The sequence below is a fragment of the Podarcis cretensis genome (assembly GCF_951804945.1).
Source record: "Podarcis cretensis genome assembly, chromosome: 8".
Taxonomy (NCBI): Eukaryota; Metazoa; Chordata; class Lepidosauria; order Squamata; family Lacertidae; genus Podarcis; species Podarcis cretensis.
In genome coordinates, this window is record NC_137177.1 from 27,590,258 (window position 1) to 27,611,520 (window position 21,263).

At 45.8% G+C, this 21,263-nt stretch overlaps 1 protein-coding gene across 1 annotated transcript in view; it reads left to right on the forward strand.

Moving 5' to 3' along the window:
- Positions 1-21,263, forward strand: part of SLC9A1 (solute carrier family 9 member A1) — a gene marked incomplete at its 5' end in the record, with an annotated part of 69,975 nt that overhangs the window by 38,554 nt on the left and 10,158 nt on the right. Inside the window, 6 exons of the mRNA XM_079985973.1 lie at positions 5,701-6,161; positions 13,590-13,840; positions 15,901-16,118; positions 17,002-17,204; positions 17,458-17,547; positions 21,137-21,207. Coding sequence (XP_079842099.1) covers positions 5,701-6,161; positions 13,590-13,840; positions 15,901-16,118; positions 17,002-17,204; positions 17,458-17,547; positions 21,137-21,207 — 1,294 coding nt within the window. The remainder of the gene's footprint in view (positions 1-5,700; positions 6,162-13,589; positions 13,841-15,900; positions 16,119-17,001; positions 17,205-17,457; positions 17,548-21,136; positions 21,208-21,263) is intronic.

The following is a 21,263-nucleotide window of genomic DNA, read 5'->3' on the forward strand; positions in this document are numbered from 1 at the left end:
GGGGGTTGGGGGAGTGACTTTGCTGCAGCCTTCAGCGACTCGAGCAGCTCACGAGTCTGCAGGTGGGTGATGAGTTCAATGGATATTGGCTTCCAACTTTAATTTGGCTTTTTTTGGATTAATTAGGCAAGGACAGAGAAAGCTAATGGGCATCATGGTCAAAGCATTGTTACTTTGGACAGGGGTGGAACTGAGGAAGGGGCTGGGCTGGGGTGGAGACGGGGTTGGCTTACCTAGTTATTACTATCTTGGAGTCTCAGTACTTAACATTTTGCTTGTGGGTTTTTAAAATTATAATATTTATTGAGTTTTCATATGCTCAGCAACACAAACTACATTGCCACAGTCAAAACTTCCAAGTGGTCATTCCCCCTACATGTCACACCTGCTGCAGAGAGCCATAAAACACAAACATGTCCAAAGCATGCATTTACATATCATTACGACGAGAAAACCCACCAAGGAAAGCTAGAAAGTCCGTTATTACAGATTGCAAAATCCAAAGAGGTAAGCAAGAAGTACCCTGCTGAACACTTAAGAGAGAGCAACTAATATCTAAAATAACCAACCTGACACATTGGGTTGGAATAGTTCTATTATTGTTCCTGTAACCAAGTGAATTCGATAAATGAGTACCTAAGCCCAACAAATAGCTTGCATTTTCTTTGACCTCCTGATCATCTTGCACACAAGCTTCTCAAATAGAGCTACTCTCCAAACCCACTAGTACCAATAATCAAGATGCGAGAATTTGAAGTCCTTCCAAGATTCCCTAGTCATAGTTTAAGCAGCTAGAAGAAGACGGGAGATCGATTCTCAGTTCTTCGGGTCTTTATCTAGCTCTTCAAATAAACTCAGTAGCGTAAGTCTAAGAGATGCTATTCGGTTTTGCTTCTCTATTTTAGAAATCTCTCATTCAACACTAACATTTTACTAGTGGCAGGTGATTATTTTTTTAAAAAATATATTTTATCTAAAGATTTGCACGCACATCCCTCCAATGTTTGTATGCACACCATTAAACAGGCTGCTTTCTAAAAGGGAGGACTGATGGGAGCTAGGGGATAATGGCATCTAGCGGGATACCTTTGCTTTAGAACAGAGCAGCCATCAAAAAGCTCTGTACAGCTTTGTTGTCTCTGCCATCACTAATGATGCCTGCCTTCAGACTGGTTTGAATGCCAGGCAGCACCAGGGGGCACGGTGTCTGCTTGGCATTCGGTTTGTGGATTTTAACTGATACTCTGCAGGCAGCACCATGAAAGCCTCTCTACTTCGTGCACCGAGGAGAGAAAGAGGGAAATAGTGGCGTTGGTGTCCATATTTTGGTGGTCCATTCTCTCTTCATGCCACCATTGGTGCGTTTTTTCATCTGGCACTGGCGGCAAACTGCTGACTCATTGTTCTGTCCTTGGATGACTGCTAAATTCTGGTCTGTTGCATATGAGAGAGGGGTGGTGTGAGGGGGAAACCAGGGTGCGATCCCGGAGGAGCCAGGTGCAGAGCTGTTGGTTCTGAGCAGTGTGTTCTGAGCTGGGGCTAGGCACTTGCCATTCCAGGAAGGCTGCCTGGTGTTTCTCTGCAGTGTGCAAAAGGATTGCCTTTCACCAGCTGGGCTCAGCAAGCTGTACTCCCTTGCTAAAAACAATTGCAGTTCCGCACCCAGACAATCCAAATTCTGGAAGCTGTTTTAAGTTATGCCAATCAAACAATCTTCATTCTGGGTTTTCTAGTGATACATGAGTGAATGGAATTCCACACCCCACCCCAGAAATTTAATATGGAGCCTGAGGAGGAGGATAATGTCCACCCCACAAATCATCCACCCCCAGGTCTTAAGGCAGCACTCCACACAATACCTATCCCCTATCAGCCCAACTTTCATTTAAAAAGAAAGGCAGATAGTGAAATGGAGAGGGTGGGTCTGTGTTCTCGGTGCCAAGATGTCTGCATTATCTTAAGTGCTAAAGCCAGACAGCTAGAGAGCAAACTCAGATAATTACAGAGTTGGAAGGATTTTGGAGGCCATGTAGACCAGGAATGGGGAACCTTTGGCCCTCCAGATGTGGCTGTACTCCATCTCCCATCCTTCTTGGCCATTGAGCATGCTTGCTTGGCCTGATGGGAGTTGGAGTTCAGCAGCATCCAGAGGGCCATAGGTTCCCCACTCCTGATCCAGATCAACGCTCTGATTAATGCAGGAAATCCATGGCCAGAGTGCCCCACCAACAGGTGCCAGTTCTGCTGTCCTGCTTTGTGGTGCTGCAAGGCTCAACCAGGTTCAGGCTGGACGCAAGGCAAGGTGGCTCAGGCAGGGCACAGACTGGTTCCAAGCCTGTGCTTGGGGGACTATAAAGCTCTGAAGTTGCTCAAACTGAACAGCAGCACCAGATGTAGCCTAATAGTTACCAGTACCTTTGCTGCAGGATGCTCCTCTACTTGAAGAGGCCCAGCCTTCTCTCGCGATCTTCTGCAATGGAGCCTTGGGAGGCTTAGGGCTTCCAGGATCTTCTACAGTGGAGTCACGAGGACGGCGGTGCCACATCTTCAGACGTGGGGGTGAAAGCCACTGGCCTCACAGGTTCAATGGGTTGCAGCACTTTTGGGGCTCCCCCTGCATGCCGTTCAGATTCAGAGTCCTCACCTCCGGAACAGGAACTTTACTCCTTCCCTCTTCCCTGTGCACACATCTCATGCCTTCAGGCCACAAACCTGCTCTTGGCCCTTTATGCTCGTGGGGGGGCATATTTGAATGAAGGCACGGAGTATCTTAGGTTGAAGAAGAAGAGAAGAAGAGTTTGGATTTGATATCCCGCCTTTCACTCCCCTTCAGGAGTCTCAAAGCGGCTAACAATCTCCTTTCCCTTCCTCCCCCACAACAAACACTCTGTGAGGTGAGTGGGGCTGAGAGACTTCAAAGAAGTGTGACTGGCCCAAGGTCATCCAGCAGCTGCATGTGGAGGAGCGGAGACGCGAACCCGGTTCGACAGATTACGTGACTACCGCTCTTAACCACTACACCACACTGGCTGGCCTCTGTTATACCCTCTTGCGTGCTCCTCACCCCTAGTGTCAGAGGGATGCATTTTACAGCTCAACAGGTTGCGCCCTGAGCCAGATGGTTGGACTTGCCCAGCAATTCAGCATGGAAGAACAAAGCAACGGAGGTGTTGATCAAGAATGGCTGCCTCTCATGAAAATACTGTAGGTCCCTTTGCCAGGGAGTCAGAGGACAGAACACGCCGTGCTTACCAGTTGTCTTCCCACCCCTAAACAGCAGGGCTGAATTTAGAGGAATTAACAAAACCCATAACAGCTCTGGGAGGAAGGCAGCACGATCTGAAGGTCTCTATCTATAATGGCGATTTGCAACATATCGTTGCAGCGCGGAGCACTTCCTGTTCAGGATTCAAGGCATTTCATTCTTGCTTTTGCCCCCTCTCCAGTGGAGGCAATAGTAGATGGGGTACTGGTGCAGGAAAGGGCCCTCTCCATTATTTCTGCTTTAAGGTGCATTGAGCACTGATTAAAGACATACCTCTTTGCTCAGGCTTTTGGAGAGCACTAGGTTTTATAGCCAGTTGCTGTCAAGGTACAGAATACAGTGTTGCTTGTGTAATTAAAAAATACAGGTATTTTATTTATATATATATATATATATATATATATATATATATATATATATATATATAAAGGTAAAGGTACCCCTGCCCATACGGGCCAGTCTTGACAGACTCTGGGGTTGTGCGCCCATCTCACTTAAGAGGCCAGGGGCCAGCGCTGTCCGGAGACACTTCCGGGTCACGTGGCCAGCGTGACATCGCTGCTCTGGCGAGCCAGAGCCGCACACGGAAATGCCGTTTACCTTCCCGCTGGTAAGCGGTCCCTATTTATCTACTTGCACCCGGAGGTGCTTTCGAACTGCTAGGTTGGCAGGCGCTGGGACCTAGCAGCGGGAGCGCACCCCGCCGCAGGGATTCGAACCGCCGACCTTTCGATCGGCAAGTCCTAGGCGCTGAGGCTTTAACCCACAGCGCCACCTGCGTCCATATATATATATATATATATATATATATAAAATAAATGTTCATAAATGTACCAACCAAGCACCTACATAGATATGTGGACCACATGTCTGGAGCAGCAAGGAAGACCGTCCTGAAACCATTTTGACTCCCAAACTGACCAAATGTTTTCTCTGCAAGGACGGAGGGGGTGATGGAACCTTCCCATTGTCTCAGGAATTGGGAAATCACCATTTCAAAGGAATGGCCAGACTACCAGGAAAGGCAATCAAATAAGGCATTATCAGATAACCTGACAGACAGGAAAAACAACAACATTCAAATTTCTGTTGTAGACCACGTCTTCTGTGATGTAGGTATGATGTTTGTGGGGGGTGGTCTTGGGTTACACCCCTTCTGTGATGTATGTATGATGTATGGAGGGGTGGTCTTGAGCTCCAGGGCAGGGAATTTAAAATGGCAGGCACACCTTTGTTCTGGGTCCTCCTCCATCCTCCTGCGTGTGAGGGGAGCACCCTGTTGCAACAGCTTTAATAAAGATCAGGCTTACTAGCTGCTTTGCTTCTCAATATTCTCTGGTTGGCCTCTGTTATTTTCTCCTACCAATAGGAAACCCACGTAAGGACTCTATACAGGCTCTTGCATACCCCATAAGGGAAAAAGGGCAGATTTTGTTTACAACACTTGTTGTATAACTTAATTACTTGAAGAGATGCTGTGTATGTTTTCCAGTGTTTTATTGCACTGTATGTTATCTGGTGCTCACCTGTTTGGTTCCTATCTGTCTGTGAGGAAATAAATACATGAATATTAATGTTTCAATTTGATGTCTGTATTGTAATTATTTTTAAGTGTGCTAAATTTAAGTTTGCATACTTCTGACATGGTTTACAAAACGTAAAAATGGGTTGCACAGCATTGTTACAATATAGAATAATTAAAACAGTTAAAAGAAACAGCTAAAAACTCAACTGAAATGCTAAAATAAAGGCCAGCAAATTAATTGTGGCATGGACCGTTAGCATTAAAGGGCAGGGGATCATTCTGTGACTGAGTTAAGTGACTCTTTTGCTCAAATAAACTCCTGTCTTGGTTTTTGGACTCTGGGAAGCTGATGTAAGAGGGTGTGTGTGTGTGTGTGTGTGTGTGTGAGAGAGAGAGAGAGAGAGAGAGAGAGAGAAATATTACATATTAATTTATTCCCGCAGTGAAATCCTATACCTGTCTACTCAGTAGTAATTCCCACTCATTTTAATGCGGCTTACTCCTGGGCACATATAGGATTACAGCCTAAGGCTGAAAGAAGGATTTATGCAAATATATCCGGTTTGTGTAATATACTGTATATGGGTAATAGAATTCAACTTCTCGCACAGCAAATTCAGGTTTACTTGAAATTTTGTCTTTCAGTTGGGGTCCTTCTGCCCTCCCACAACTCTGTGCCATTCTCTTTGTTCGGCCTTTGCCAACATGATGCCCTCCAAGTGTTTTGGGCTACAACTCCCATCAGGATGGCTGTACTCGTTGTGGCTGAAGGAATAGTCCAAATTATATAGAGGGCACTAGATGGACAAAGGCTTTTTGTGTAACTGTGGGTGGAAGAAGTTCTGGAGTCAACACAATGCAGCTGAAGAGGAACTGACCTATACCGTCTTGCTTCTCTCTCCCCTTCCAGGGTTCCACGTGATTCCAACCATTTCCAGTATAGTTCCAGAGAGCTGCTTACTGATTGTTGTAGGGCTGCTGGTCGGGGGGCTCATCAAAGCTGTGGGAGAGACCCCTCCAATCCTAGAGTCGGACGTCTTTTTCCTCTTCCTGCTCCCGCCCATCATCTTGGATGCCGGCTACTTCCTTCCCTTACGCCAGTTCACAGAGAACCTGGGCACCATCTTGATCTTTGCCGTGCTGGGGACGTTGTGGAACGCCTTCTTTGTGGGCTCGCTGATTTACGCCGTGTGCCAGATCAACGGCACTGGTTTGCAGGACACCGAACTCCTGGCCTGCCTGCTTTTTGGCAGCATCATCTCGGCAGTGGACCCTGTTGCTGTGCTGGCTGTGTTTGAGGAAATCCACATCAACGAGCTGCTGCACATTTTGGTGTTCGGCGAGTCTTTGTTGAATGATGCGGTCACTGTGGTAAGTGAAAAGGACCGTAAGTTGGAACATGTGCCAGCTGCCTCAGGTTTTGGATTTGGGGCTCTGTTTAAGGTGGAAGGATAGGAAGCAGATCTGATCCCTAGGGCACTATCTGTCAAGCGCCACACAAACGGGTTGGCACAAGAATGGAAATGTAGGGTTGTATCCAGAGTAGTGCTACATGACTTGTTCCATCGGCTCAAGGACTTTTGCAGTGGAACTTTTCTCCCCTTCTTTTCTCCCCTTGTGCACCCCCTAAATCTGTTCTAGGGGTTCTCCCAACCCTCCGGAACAGATTTGGGGATGTGTGTGTAGGATATTCCATTGCACAAACATAAATACTTGTGCAAAAGGAACGAGTACTTTGCATATCACCCTTGGCATGTTGGTCAAGGTACACAGTCCGCCTTTGTCTCCAAAACTGATCACGTATATACTGTGGAATTTTGCAGGAAGGGTGTGATGTAGTTGGAGCAACAAATGTACATGCTATCTTTGAATATTAGGTTGGTTTTTACATACACACACACACCCATCCTTTTCTGTCCCCCATCAGGCAAGTGAAAGGAAGTGCACGGTCCAGTTTGCTGAAAATCACTCAGGGAGGTTGCAAAGCAGGGGTGGTGAGGGGCCTGGTCTGGAGAAGCGGGATATCTGGGGAGGGGTTGTAGCATGGGGGACAGTCCTGAGGGCCAGATAGTGTGGCTTGGAGGGTACTTCCGACCCTTGGGCTCTACCTGTGCTGTATACTGTAAGGCAAAGTCTCTTAAGAATGACCTGGATGTAAACTGGATGATCAGCCAGGGCATGATTTCCACTTTGCCAATGAGGAATTGCTGTCAGCAAATGGCTGAGAATAGAGAGGCAGTTGTGCCTTTGCTGTAGCTCTTGTGTTGGTCTGGTTGCAAGATACCCTTCTGCCTGTAGAGAAGGGGAAGGGCTGCAGCTCAGTGGAGGAGCATCGGCCTTGCAGGGAGAAGGTCCCAGGTTCAATTCCTAGATTCTCCAGGCAAGATTCCCCCCCCCCCAACTCTGAAACCCTGGAGAGCTGCTACCAGTCAATGTAGACATTAATAAACTAGCTGGAGCAACAGTCTGGCTCTGTATAAGGCAGCTGCCTGTGTTCCAGTGCTAGGGCAGTTATCTTGCATGCAAAAGTTCCAGGCTCAATCCCTGGCATCTCCAGGTAGGGCAGAAGAGGCTCTCTGGCTGAAGCCCTTGGGTGCCATTGCCAGTCAGTGTAGATGTTACTAAGCTTGAAGGCCCAATGTCTGACTTGCTGTAAGACAAGGTTCCTGTGGGACATTTGATGCTCCCTGCTCTTTGCAGGGTGGGGGGAGAGCCTTTGGGGGACATGCAGCTCCCCACATCTCACCTTCTCGCCTTCCAAATGTGTGATCTGGCAGGGACAGAGGAGAGCCAAGCTGGGACTGAAGCCTATTTGTCTCTCTCCATCTACAAACATTCAGGCTCGCACACCTGGTGGGATTTGTGCTTCCTTAAATTGTCAGTGGGCATCGCCTTGCCATGCCTTCCGTTGCTAAGGCAGATGAGGATTTTCACCTCACCCATCAGAAAGCACTTGAAAGTGCAGTGGGAAGGAGGGCGTTGGAAAGCTGATTTGTGACTACCAATGTGGCAAAAGGGCATGGATGGGTGACTCATCTGCGTTGAGGCCTCTGCTGCCCAAGATGTGTACTGTTACTTCGTAGTGACTCAAAGGGTGGTGCTCCTTGCCTTTTCCAGAAGGGGTTTCTCGGGCGTGGTTGTGATTTATTGCAGCTAGTGAACTCCTTTGCCCTTTGACAGTTTGAACCTGTGGCTGTTCTGTTTTGGCAGCAGCATTTCCAGTTCCAAAAGGCTGCGAAGCTACCTAGGGGGTGCTTCCACTCCCCTTCCTAATGTGTGGGACACAGAGCCCTTATTGCCGGAGAGGAAGGCATTTCTGCCAGCTCCCCCCCCCCCTCACACCCTGTGCTATTTAGTAGAGACCTTGAGAGCGGCCTTCCAGAAGAGTGCCGTAGAAGGCAGTAGGACGGTGGAGGCAGGAAAGTCTTGTGTTGCTATGCATTGTTATAAATCAAGTTGAAGGTGCAGTGCTTAAGCATACTGTAATTCACAGTCTCATACCAAGCTTTATCTAGGAATTCAAAGGAATCAGAAAATCTGTACAGTTTTTAAATCAGTGATTAAAACCAGTGCAGTTTTGTTCAGCTCACCATCTTGATTCAAAATGGCCTCCTTGAATTCTGGAACTGTCATGAAAAGTTTGGTTATGATATCTTAAGAGCAGGGCTTTTTTTTTCAGCTGGAGCTCAACTCTGGCACCCCTCAGGTGGGGCACCATTGCCATTCTAAGAGAACAAGGGAGAAGTTCACAGTGAGCTCCAGGACCTCTTTTTCCTAGAAAAATAGCATTGCTTTAGAGGTGAACAGTGATCAGACAAACCACTTTCCAAAATATATAGTAGACTAGCAGAAAGTACCTGGTGTTGCTCAGGAATTATAAGAAACAACAGAGTTCTGGGATCTCTAAATGGAAAAACGTAATTTGTTAGTTTCTAAGGCTGTGCACGTCACGCGCACACAAACCAGAAACACTCAATCCAAATTCAACCTCAAATCAATTCTAGGGTGGAGCTAATGTTCAAGTGGGGGGGGGGGATTGGGGGAAGGAGATGCTGTATCTCCTCCCCTGCTCTCATTGCACCAAAGGGAACAGGAGGGTTCAATCCTACTGCTTCATTTCTCATGTGTTCCCTGCTACTTAATATATTTATCTGTTTCACAAGATTTATGGACCGCTTGATTGCAATTAAACCTCAAAACAGTTTGCAAAAAGAATCAGGGTGGATAAAAATCAATGTTTTTTTTATTTTAAAAAATTGATTATTTTTTTAAAAATCAGATTTTTTTTAATTTAAATCAGATTTTTTAAAAATTTAAATTTTAAAATAAAATGCTTTGGGAGGAAAAATCTTTCTAGAGAGTTTTCTATTTAAGTTACATTATAGTCCAAAGGCTATTCGTCAAGAAATAAGGATTTGTTTTAAGTTTTTCATGTGTGTGTGTTTTTTTAAATCGTTTAACCACATCAGTTAACAAACATGGATACATATGCTATAATGTTATTGTTTTAGTTAAATAAATTGTTTAAATTGTTATTAAGGAAATGATTATTTTTCTCCTTCCAATAAAGTACAGAAAAGTTGTCCAAATATAAACAATAATTTCATAATTACCTATCTTTGTATTCCTAATAGTATAACCAAATCAGTAATTTTTTATATAACTGTAAAAACTACTCTGAAAATTTATTATTCCAAAAATGAAACTGTCATCTGGTTGTAAATATTAAGATTATACCAGCAAGAATGAGCCTTTCTGACTAGTGATTTAAATTGTGATTTAAATCTTGATTTAAATTGATTTGATTCAAATCAAAGCCACCCTGAAAAGAATCAAATCATAAGATTATCAGGTGTGTTTTTTTTAAAGTTAAAAGCAACTTTTCCAAAGCTTTCAAAAAATAATTAGCATCAACAATAAGCAAAAAACCCAGTTTAAAACACACGCCAGCATTCTACATCTCTGTACAGGCTTGCCTAAACAAAAATGTTTTAGCCGGCGCCAAAAAGGGTATAGTGAAGGCGTCTGGCTGCCTGATGTCAGTATGTGCCCAGTAGTGTAAACAGATCTCCGCTTGCAGTGTTCTCAGTCCTGTTCACTATTATTGTCCTCTGGGGTTTTTAATTTTTTGCTACTAGTAGTACACACAGTAATTCATAAGGCTTAGATCATTGAATCCTCACTTGGCCTGAGGCAGACTGAATGCTGACAGACTGTGGTTTGCAAACAGAGCCAACCTTGTGCATGTGAGCTGTGTCCTTTCTCTGGAGCGCTGCCCTGGTAGCCTCTCGCTTTGCCTCACATGGTGAGGCATCCCTAAGATGGTCCTCTGCTGAAGGTCTTACTACCCATAGAGACAGATGAATCCCGATCCTAAGCCAGAAAGGGATTTAAAGGTCAACACCAGCTCTTTGAATTTCTCACTTCATGGGATACGGTGCGCCGTTCTGGTCATCTCACCTCAAAGAAAGGATGTTGTAGACTTGGGAAAGGTTCAGGAAAGGGTAACCAAAATGATAAAGGGGAAAGGTTGCAGTGTTTGGAACTTTTTAGTTTGGAGAAAAGGCAAGTAAGAAGTGAAATGATAGAAGCTCATGAATTTGTGCATGGCATGGAGAAAGTGGATAGAGGAAGGTTTATTTCTCCATTGTCTGTAACACTAGAGTTTGTGATCTTGTTTTCCCCTTTGCGCATGCCTTTCCAGAACACAGGGCATGGTGAGAAAGAGGATGCATATGTTCCAAACCGGAGAGATCTCTCCAAGAAAGACGTTGAACACTAAGCGACCTTTGGGCCATTGCTTTAATGGGCCAAGGCAGGGAGTGCCATGCTACGAGGCCTTGCCCTTTTTGTTTGCTTCTCCCAGGAACATAGGATTATACATTGAACATAGAACATTATACATTGACTGGCACCAGCTCTCCAGGGACCCACACGCCCCTCCACCCCATCTCCTTTGGTTGAGTTCACGGGTGAACTTGGTTCTGAATCTGACCTAAGAAGGGTGGGATTTTCCCTTCCATCCTAGTAGGGCAAAGCTCATTTGCCCAGGGGAGCTGAATTTATAAATTGGCTTTAATAAGCCTCCCCTCCAGACTGATTTTTTTTTAAATGCCATCCCTGAATAAGCAGTAGAATCTTGGGAAGGGAGAAGCTATAAAAAACACCATATGTAATGGAAATTGAGAGCAAGAGGAGCAATGTTAAAGCAGTAGGAGAGTTTTCGCCAAGTTTATACAGCAGGAATGTGGAACCTGCGGCCTTCCAGATGTTGTAGGACTGACTCCAACTTCCATCAGCCCCAGCTGCCATGGCCAGTGGTTAGGGATGCTGGGGGATGGAGTCCACAAATGCCTGAAGTGCCACAGATATCCCATCTGTTTTACACAAGCCAATCCGCACATCACAGTAAACCATAGTTTACTGTGTGTTTACTATTGTGAACTCAATGAACTTGGCTTTTTTGTTCCTCCTTGCTGACACTGGGGAGAAACAAACCACAGTTCCTAGCTTTGCCCTGTATCCAAGCCAGGGAACCTGGATTGTTTTGCTCTCAACAACCCCTGATCAGTGAGCCAAAAACAAAGCTTGTCTATAGATTGTGTCTTTTGGGGAACAAATCAAACCATGACCCCTAGTTCAGATGTAATGCTAAAGTAGGACTCAAGGTTTTGTTTCCTCCTAATGTATGTTGGGGGGAATGGAGGGGAAGAAGATGGGAGCAGTTTGCTTGTGCACAGTAAACCATGGTTTATAGTTCGCCACAATGTTCAAATGAGGTCTTTTAGACCTATGTTGTGGCTCATTCTCATCTTGGACGTCTCAACAAAGGAAAGTGGTGTTGTTTTTCTAATGATGGTCTTTTGTAACTCTTCTAGAGCTCTGTAACAGTAAGGGAGGCTGAAGAAGGACAGAGTTAATAGGCAGTCTTTGAAAAAGGCTCTGTGCTGGTCAAGGTTGAAATTCCAAGAAAATTGTACAGTGGAGTTTTGGTATTTTGACACTGATGGAACAGGCTTTGGATTTCACTTTCCCCCTCGAAAAAGCATTTGACAATGGAGACTGTACTGAATGTGCTTCGGCAAGGAATAAGTAGCTACCGTATTTTTCGCCCTATAGGACGCACCTTTTCCCCTCAAAAAATGAAGGGGAAATGTGTGTGCGTCCTATGGGGCGAATGCGGGCTTTCGCTGAAGCCTGGAGAGTGAGAGGGGTCGGTGCGCACAGACCCCTCTCGCTCTCCAGGCTTCGCGGACCTCTCCGCAAGCAGCGGGAGCGCTCCCGCTGCTTGCGGAGAGGTGCCTGCATGCCAAAGCCTGGGCACGCTGAATTCAGCGCGTCCAGGCTTCGCGGACCTCTCCGCAAGTGGCGGGAGCGCTCCCGCCGCTTGCGGAGAGGTGCCTGCATGCTGAAGCCTGGGCGCACTGAGCTCAGCGCGTCCAGGCTTCGTGGACCTCTCCTCAAGCAGCGGGAGCCAGCCCTGGGCTCCCACGGCTTGCAGAGAGCTGCCTGTTTGGGGACTGGGGTTGGGGGAAGCTCGGGCCTCCCCCGCCCCAGCCCCGCGCCTGGGGGGGAAAATAATTTTTTTCCCTTTATTTCCCCCCCAAAAAACTAGGTGCGCCTTATGGGACGGTGCGTCCTATAGAGCGAAAAATACGGTAAATATTAAAACAGGAGCTAAAAATTAAAATGTCAAAAAGTTAGGATAGCACTCTTGCTCCTGGCCAATTGTTTTTAGAGAGAGAGAGAGAACACTAGATTGGCGCAGAGTAGTGTGTGTTTAGATATATTTACTGTTTTCATCAGCATCCATCAGTATTATTGCTACTGCTGACTCTTAAGTTAGAAAGAAATATTCAGGTTTTTTGAATGAATCATTTACAAGTCAAAACAGCCCCTCTTAGAAATTAAGTATCATCATTCCCTTCAATGGGTTGGTCATTAAGCCAAGAACGAGCCTGCACACTTCCAAACTTTTCATTTCTGTTGTAGGCTGGCTTTGACACTTGAATCCTATTCTCATTAAGCCACAGTTCCCTGTTACGTCTGAAACAAGGAACTGTGCTTTAATGTCAGTTTACCCATGATCTGAGTCTAGCTGAAGATCCTGAATAGTAAACGGACATAACAAAGGATAAGGATCAGAGCCCTGAAACCAACACATGGGAGACATGGGAGCCCAATATTCATCACTCAGTTCCTGAACAATGGTTTAGGAAACCAGGCTCATTGCATGCAAAAAATTGTTTTAAAAAGCCCTAGGGGTGACACTGAAAGTGTAGGGCAGTGGTGAGGAATTTTGGGCCCTCCAGATGTTCTCAACTCATAATTCTCATTACACCTGGCTGTTGAGTGTGTTTGCTGGATCCTGTGGGAATTCTTCATCATCTGGGGAGCCAAAGGTTCCCCATTCCTGGTATAGAGGTCCGAGAGAGAGAGAAAGGAACACAGATTCCTACTAACTGCATATTAACCAACTCACTGGTGAAAGCAGAGCAAGATGGCAGCTCTTTTCCAACTACTGATCTCAGGGTTCTTTTGTTCAAGCAGAGCAGAGCTGCATTAGCCTTGATAACTCTTAAGGCAGCAATTAGGAACGAGATTTGTATCCAGCAGGATGAGCTCTTGTCTATTTTTAATGCTCCCTTTTGATCCATTTCTCGAAACCTCCCCACTTGCCTTGTGGGATACTAATTTCTCGTCTCTCTCATGTTGGCACACCCGTGGCCAACCTCTGATCAGTGCTCCCGTGAGCTTACATTGCTTATCCCTCCCTCCCTCCCACTTTTGTCATTCCAGGTTCTCTACCACCTTTTTGAAGAGTTTGCTACGTTCGACAAAGTCACCTTTACCAATATCATCCTGGGTTTCCTCAGCTTCTTTGTGGTGTCTCTGGGGGGCGTCTTTGTCGGGGTTGTCTATGGCATCATCGGAGCCTTCACCTCCCGCTTCACTTCCCATATCCGTGTCATCGAGCCCCTCTTCGTCTTTCTTTACAGCTACATGGCGTACCTGTCCGCAGAACTGTTCCATCTCTCGGGCATCATGGCGTAAGTATGGCGGTGGGTGGGGGCTTGGAGGCCACATTTGAGTTGGAATGTAGGAAGCGGCCTTAGATGGAGGCAGACCTTTGGGGTGGGAGTGGTTGGGTTTGAACCTGGGACCTTTGGTGTATGGAGGCTCAGGACTTTCAAAAGGGGTGTATCCCTTGTGACCTTACTTGATTGTGTTTATTAATTTCAGGCTAACAATCTATACAATCCTAATATGCAGGCCTTTGGTGCATAATAACGATGTGGTGGGCAGAAACAAAAATTCAACCAAGTTGTAAAACCCAGAACGAAACAGCAGCTGCTAGCTCAAAAACAAACCTTGTGCTAAATGTTACATGTGAATGCAGCCACTAGGATAGCATGCATCTGTTTGTGAAGTCCTACATATAAGTCACTGTGGATCGGGAATTCTAAAACAAAATTCTCAAGTTAGTTAGCAGAGCTGGACAAAGACCTGCAACCATAGGCGCCAGCTCTAAGGGGCCTAGACCTCTTCGGGCCTCCCAAAATGGAACATGCTGAGCCTCCCCAGCCTCATTTCTGCTGTGTGAGAGCACAGATAAGCTGCCCAATCTTTCATCTCTCCCAGGGCACCCTCCCTCTTCCCCTCCCCTCCCTTCCAGCACCCTTGTCCTGGACCCAGTGCCCCGCAAGCCCCCCGCCACCTGTTGGCATCTGGGTGGGGATAGGAGGGGGAAGTGTTCAGGCTGGGCCTACCATTATGCCCCAGTGAGCCCCCCCAGTGTACAAGTTCTCCTGGCAACATTTCAGCAGTGGGTGGGGGCCCCTATATTTTATTCAATTTGGTGCAAGTTTACTTGCTATTGTTTTATTGTTGGGGGTGAGAAACCCTTGCAGGTCTGCTTCAAATTACCCAGCTTTCCACCTGATCTCCCTTTTGCATGCGCGCACACGCGCATACACACCAGTATACAAGTCTTTTTCTACAAAGGCATTGTCTCCATGTATGAAGCCTGCACTGTACGAAACCTCTCCCAATTGGTCCAGCAAAATACATGGTCTCTTCCTGTTTTGTAACCCTGTTTTCTTAGAGGCTGACATAGCAACAGCTCCCCACCAAGCTCAACAAGTGAGTCATCGTCGGGCTGGATTGCATCAGCCAGAAAAGGAACAGTGGCCCCCACTTGCATAGTTTGAAACCAGCAGGCAAAGGAGAAGCAATAGAGATAGCTCAGTTGGTAGAGCACGAGGCTCTTAATTTCAGGATTGTGGGTTTGAGCCCCATGTTGGGCAAAAGATTCCTGCATGTCTGAAGTTGGAGTATTGTCTCTTCCAACTCTATGATTATGTGAATCCAATCTGGGCAGAAGACCATGGGAGCACCGCAGAGGGAGTTAGGGCCCCCACCCCCATCTTCAGCTGTCAAGACTTGAATACATGGCCCTGTTGCTTTACTGCAGCCTTCCCCAACCTTCTGCCCTCCCTCTTAACACCCTTATAACAAACCACTTCCCTTCATTCTTTGGGGGAAGCCATACCTTTTTACAACTGGCATGATGCTGCTTGAAATGCCACTGGAGCACAAGGGGTGTATTGGTGTGCATGAACCTGCCCACAGACATTCCTGTTTCTTTGGGCAGGGAATGAAGTCTGACTGTTGCTCCACTCAGCTCACACTGACTGGCATCAGCTTTCAGGCTTTTTGAATTGGAGATGCCAGGGATTGAACCTTTGCATACAAAGCAGATGCTGTACCCACTGAGATGCACTCCTTCCACTATAAGCTGCAAGGAGCTGTCTTTACGCTGGGATCTAGCCCCCCAAGTGTCTTTTCTGACACTTATGTAAAGGTCTCTCCTGCCCCTAAGCTTTTTAACTGGGTATGTCACAGATGGAATCTGGGACTTCCGTGCAGACAAAACATGTGATCTACTACAGGGTTTTGGCCCATTCCTTAATCTCTTAGGCCCAGTCAGAATTGGCTGTTGTGGACTGTATAGAGTCTGCAAAGGCAACAAGGCCTCCCTGATTCTTGAGAAGAAATGAATCCTGCCTGCTCTGTGGCTTTCCATAGCATACTTCTTCCTCCCTTGCAGGCTCATTGCTGCCGGAGTGGTTATGCGCCCTTACGTGGAAGCCAACATCTCCCATAAGTCCCACACCACCATCAAGTACTTCCTGAAGATGTGGAGCAGCGTCAGCGAAACCCTCATCTTCATTTTCCTTGGTGTGTCCACGGTGGCTGGGAAGCATCACTGGAACTGGACCTTCGTCATCTGCACCCTGCTTTTCTGCTTGATCGCTAGGGTTTTAGGTGAGGCTGTGGGAGGAAAAGTTGCAAGAGTGGTGGGAGACGTGGGGGTGGCCTCTGCCCACAGCTTGTGCTGCCGAAGGCAGGCCTCAAATCTCAGGTGTGTAAGGCCTGAAAAGGGCCAGAACAGCAGGCTTAACAGGAAAAGGATCCCCCCAAACAAGCCCAAGGCATCTGAATGCTTTTCTTGTGTCGAGAGCTTCATGTATTCCACGTTTGCACATTATGGCCGCATTTTGGACATCATGAGAAACCATCATTTATCAAGATGGGAACGAGCCTAATCTTCCTCACATTCTCCACTTTTTTATTTCAGTCGGCTGCAGCTTAGCATTAGCACTTGAAACCTGAAGTTGTGCCTTTTTGAAGTTGGCTTGTTTCAAATTAGTTAAGAACAGTTAAGATTAACAACGGTTTGTAAGGTTCAGAAGACATCACAGAAGGTGGCTAACAACAACAACAACAACAACAACAACAACAACAACAACAACAAGCGAAATTTTCAAACTCTTTTTTGCAGGAGGTGAAAGGGGGGGGGTGTTGCGTGAGCCCAGGAGGAGGCTAGGTTCATCCCTGTCTCAAAAAACATGGTTCATAGTGATTTCCAGATGTATTAGCTGAGCCTCTCTCTTTCTCTCTGCTTTTAAAGACTGTGTTTCAAACCTCATTGGAGCCACATCTGTGTGTGTTTGGTGACTTCCTCATTCAAATTTGGTAGCATGCACCGCGTAGGGCTAGTGTCAAATACCACCCAAATTATACAAATTTGACATAATTTTTAGCTATGTGGCAGAATTCTTTGCCTTTCCATCTGTAGCGACAATATACGGACCCTGAACTTTACTTTTCCCTTAACTGTTACCATTCCTTTTTATCATTTCCTCAGGTGTCCTGGGGCTGACATGGTTCATTAACAAATTCCGCATTGTGAAGTTGACTCCAAAGGATCAGTTCATCATTGCCTACGGTGGCCTACGAGGTGCCATTGCCTTCTCCTTGGGTTACCTCCTCAAATACGATCACTTCCCAATGAGAGACATGTTCCTCACTGCCATCATTACGGTCATCTTCTTCACAGTGTTTGTGCAGGTAGGCCTGTAGAAGCCCCTCTGTTTCCCAGGCCTGGGGGCATCATGGCAGCAATGAGGTCATGCAACAAAAGGAGGTGGTAGACCAGCCTGTACTTAAGGAGACCATTTTTAATGGTCCCCCAAGAAAGGGGGCGGGAACTAGTGGGATATGGGGGAGTAAAGTGGAGTAAAGGCTAAATTAATCCAACCAAACACAGTCTAGAGTCCGTATTTAAGGCGTGCTGAATTCAACCAGGCTTATGTCTCCACAGGGAATGACCATCCGCCCTTTGGTAGATCTCTTGGCTGTGAAAAAAAAGCAAGAGACTAAGAGGTCCATCAATGAGGAAATTCACACTCAGGTAATAGTTCTGTTTTACTTTGTGCTGAGTGATATCTCTCTCTCTCTCTGTGTGTGTGTGTGTGTGTGAGAGAGAGAGAGAGAGAGAGAGAGAGAGAGAGAGAGGAAGAACCTCTGTTTAGCTGCCTTAATACTAGAGTTTGCATTGAAAAGCAAACTGGCCTAATTCACCTGTCACAGACTTTGACATGGAAATCAGAACAGAGCTATCAACCACATTATACACTTCTCTACATTTTGTCATGCTGTTAACACACACAAAAAGCATATTTTATGGGAGGAAAGGAACCCCCCCCCCCAATGCTTATTTTAGAGGAAGAATGTGTACAAAACGTATACAATTTAAATGTGATGGTATGTGTGGGTTTTTTGTGTTTTGTTTGCAAAAAGTGATTGTTGAGCCATACTTACTACTCTTCTAGTTCATATCAGGTTCCAAGTTACACTTTACAAAGTACAAAAGAACATGTAACTTAAAAAAACACACACAAAAAGATTTATTGGAAGCTGAAATATGTCACCTAAACTCACCCAGTATTTCTTGTCTCAAAGATTTTCCATAGCTTAATTCAACAAAGCACTGGTTGGTATAGCTTGCTGGTGCCACCTAGCAGCTGATCAAGGCACTTCATGTAACCCGTGTCCTCAAATTCAGTTATTTCCTGCTAGTGGGTCAGGACCACGTGGGTCACACCTAAGATGGATCTCACCAGTGGCAGGGGGAAAGGTGGCAGTACCAATTCCAAACCACTCACACCCCAAAAGAACAAAATTTGCAAGATGCTGAGGAAATGCTATAGTTTATTTGCAAAAGCATTCCAGTGGTCTAGTTGTGATGGTTTGCCCCTTGTTTCTGGAATAATAAGTTCCTTTGACTGGGGAAAAGGATCTCCACATACCAAAGCTAAGAAATAGCAATTCAGGGGCAGATTTTTTGCTACCTGAGGTGAAACAGCAACTGGTGCCCCACGCCAAGCACCAAGGCCTGTCAAGTTATTCAGCACCTGAATATGAAAATCCAGCAAGCACCTCTCCTCTCCCTGGTAGCAAAAGTGCAAAATAACAAACCTTTGCTGCCCTTTGAAAATCAGCTTCCCAATGAGACTGCCTCACTCTGTCTAATCGTAGGATCAGCCCATCTGATAAAGTTGTCATACTCAAAATCCATTAGATATACCAACAGAAAGTGGGAAGGCTTTTGCAGATAAATGTAACTTTTCCACACTAGTAGCTTTTAAAAAAAGTTGTAGAAGAAGAATGTGGTGGCGGCAACTGGGGGACGGGTGGCAACTGGGGGACGGGCAGGGTGAGAATATGTCTGCATAACAATTTTTAAAATACTAGATCTTTACAGTCATAGCTCCCTTCTCTCCCACACCCGTAATTCTGGAAACTAACTGTAACTTGCGTTCAAGAATTTTGACAGGCCTCTAACTACCATCCTGCACATGTAACCCCTATTGCTGTCAGGCAAGCACTTTCACTGTTCTCTTTTTGGACCCTGCTAAGAGCATTTTTGTTTAGACGAGTCTAATCAGATACGTGGAATGTCAATGTCTGCTTTAATGTGTTTTTAGTTTATTGCTGGTTTTATTTTGTTAATTCTTTAAATTGTTGCTTTTAACTGTTTTTACTGACAGTGTTATTGTTTTGTACTCTTGGTAAAAAAAATTAAAGAAGCTCAAAGCAGTTTCCAATGAAGCAGCACATACATTTTATGAAACAAAATGAAATAAATAAATAACAGTATTTTTCGCACCATAACACTCACTTTTTTCCTCCTAGAAAGTAAGGGGAAATGTCTGTGTGTGTTATGGAGTGAATGCCTACGGGTGGCGGGGGGATCTGCTGCAGTCGTGAGCAGAGGATCCATGGTTCCCCTTCCTTCCCTCCTCCGTGGCTCGCTTTGAAACAGCAAAGCGGGAGAACAACCGCTGAGTGAGGAGGAGAGAGGGACAGAGAGCCTGCTTGCTTTAAAGGAGCAAAGTGGAGAGGAGAGGAGCCGCTTACACGAGTCCGGAGCTGTTTTTTTCAGCAAGCCGGGGAGGAGGGAGAGAACAACTCGCTAAATAGCAGCAAAGTTTTTCGCAATCAGGCTCCCTGTCCCTTCTCCTCCCCACTCAGCTGGCTAAATAGTAGCAAAGTTTTTCAGCTAGCGGGAGGAGGGAGAGAAGCAGAGCCTTTAAAGGAGCAAAGCGGGAGAGGAGAGGAGCCTTCTCCTCTTATACCCCTCTTCTGCATTATTAACAGCATCCTTCTCCACCCACCCCACGCGTGTTCCTTGTCCCTTGAGTGCTTTTCCTTCCCTCCCCACTTAAAACGTGGTTACAAAGCACGGATCCACATGGATCCTCTGGATTTTTGCACTGGGTCACCCCAAATTTACCATCAGATCACATAGCATTTCCATGGCTACAGCTTGCACCAAAAAATTCACGCACCCACTGTTGCCTGGGGCCGCAGTGGTGCAAAAACATGGTTACAAAGCATGGATCCACATGGATCCTCAGGATTTTTGCATTGGGCTACCCCAACCTCTCTGTCAGATCACATGTCTGTGGCCACAGCATGAACCACAAAAATCATACATCCACTGTTTCGTTTAGAATATTTTTTTTCTTGTTTTCCTCCTCTAAAAACTATGTGCATGTTATGGTCGGGTGTGTGTTATCGTGCGAAAAATACGGTACAACTCCCAGATCCTTTGGGGGAAGGGCCAACAGTTAAACCAGTATGTCCGAAGCGTAAATACTAGAAAAACCCCAAGAGAAGAAAGAGAGGAACATGTATGTTAAATATGGAACCTAGTTTTGATTTGTTTTAGGTTGGGATTAATGAGTCCCAGCCTGAAAAGGCTGAGGGATGATACTCTAATGCAGGCATAGGCAAACTTAGCCCTCCAGATGTTTTGGGACTACAACTCCCATTATCCCTAGCTGACAGGCCCAGGGATGATGGGAGTTGTAGTCCCAAAACATCTGGAGGGCCGAGTTTGCCTATGCCTGCTCTAATGGCATGCTGTGTAGCATTGGTTCTCTCTCTCTCTCTCTCTCTCTCTCTCTCTCTCTCTCTCTGTGTGTGTGTCTCTCTCTCACACACACCCCAGTTCAATTGCTAAATAACATTCCTGCACAGTCAGTAAGCTGTATTTTAGCCTTGCTGCAATTCCGTTTTCGATAGTTATAGTGCAATATCTGGCCTTTATTATACAGATGGGAAGTTTGCATCCACCCCACCTTTTTAACTAGTTAAATGTGTGCTGCAGCACAGGAAAGGAAGCACATACATCTTTCCAGGGTTTGTTTAACTTCAGACCATGATATCCTCTCCTCCAAAACATTTAATGAGCTGCATCCCTCATCGCTGCCCGTGTCATGCTAAAACAATACCCATGAGCTCTGTGTGTGCTGCCACTACAGTCACATTTGTCCTAGGTGCAAAATACTGCAGATGAAAGGGATGGAGCGTGGAGGGAGGTTGGCAAGGAGAGATCACTTCATCACCAGGTTGTGCTTCTGTTGCAGAGATCAGGTGTGCCCTGTAGATGAGGCAAAATCCATACTTTTTGTTTTCCTCTCTCCTTCAAATAGTTCTTGGATCATCTTTTGACTGGGATTGAGGACATTTGTGGCCACTATGGCCATCACCACTGGAAAGACAAGTAAGTGCTACTGAGCTAGGGGAGAAAAAAGTTGCTTACAATTATTATTGTCTACT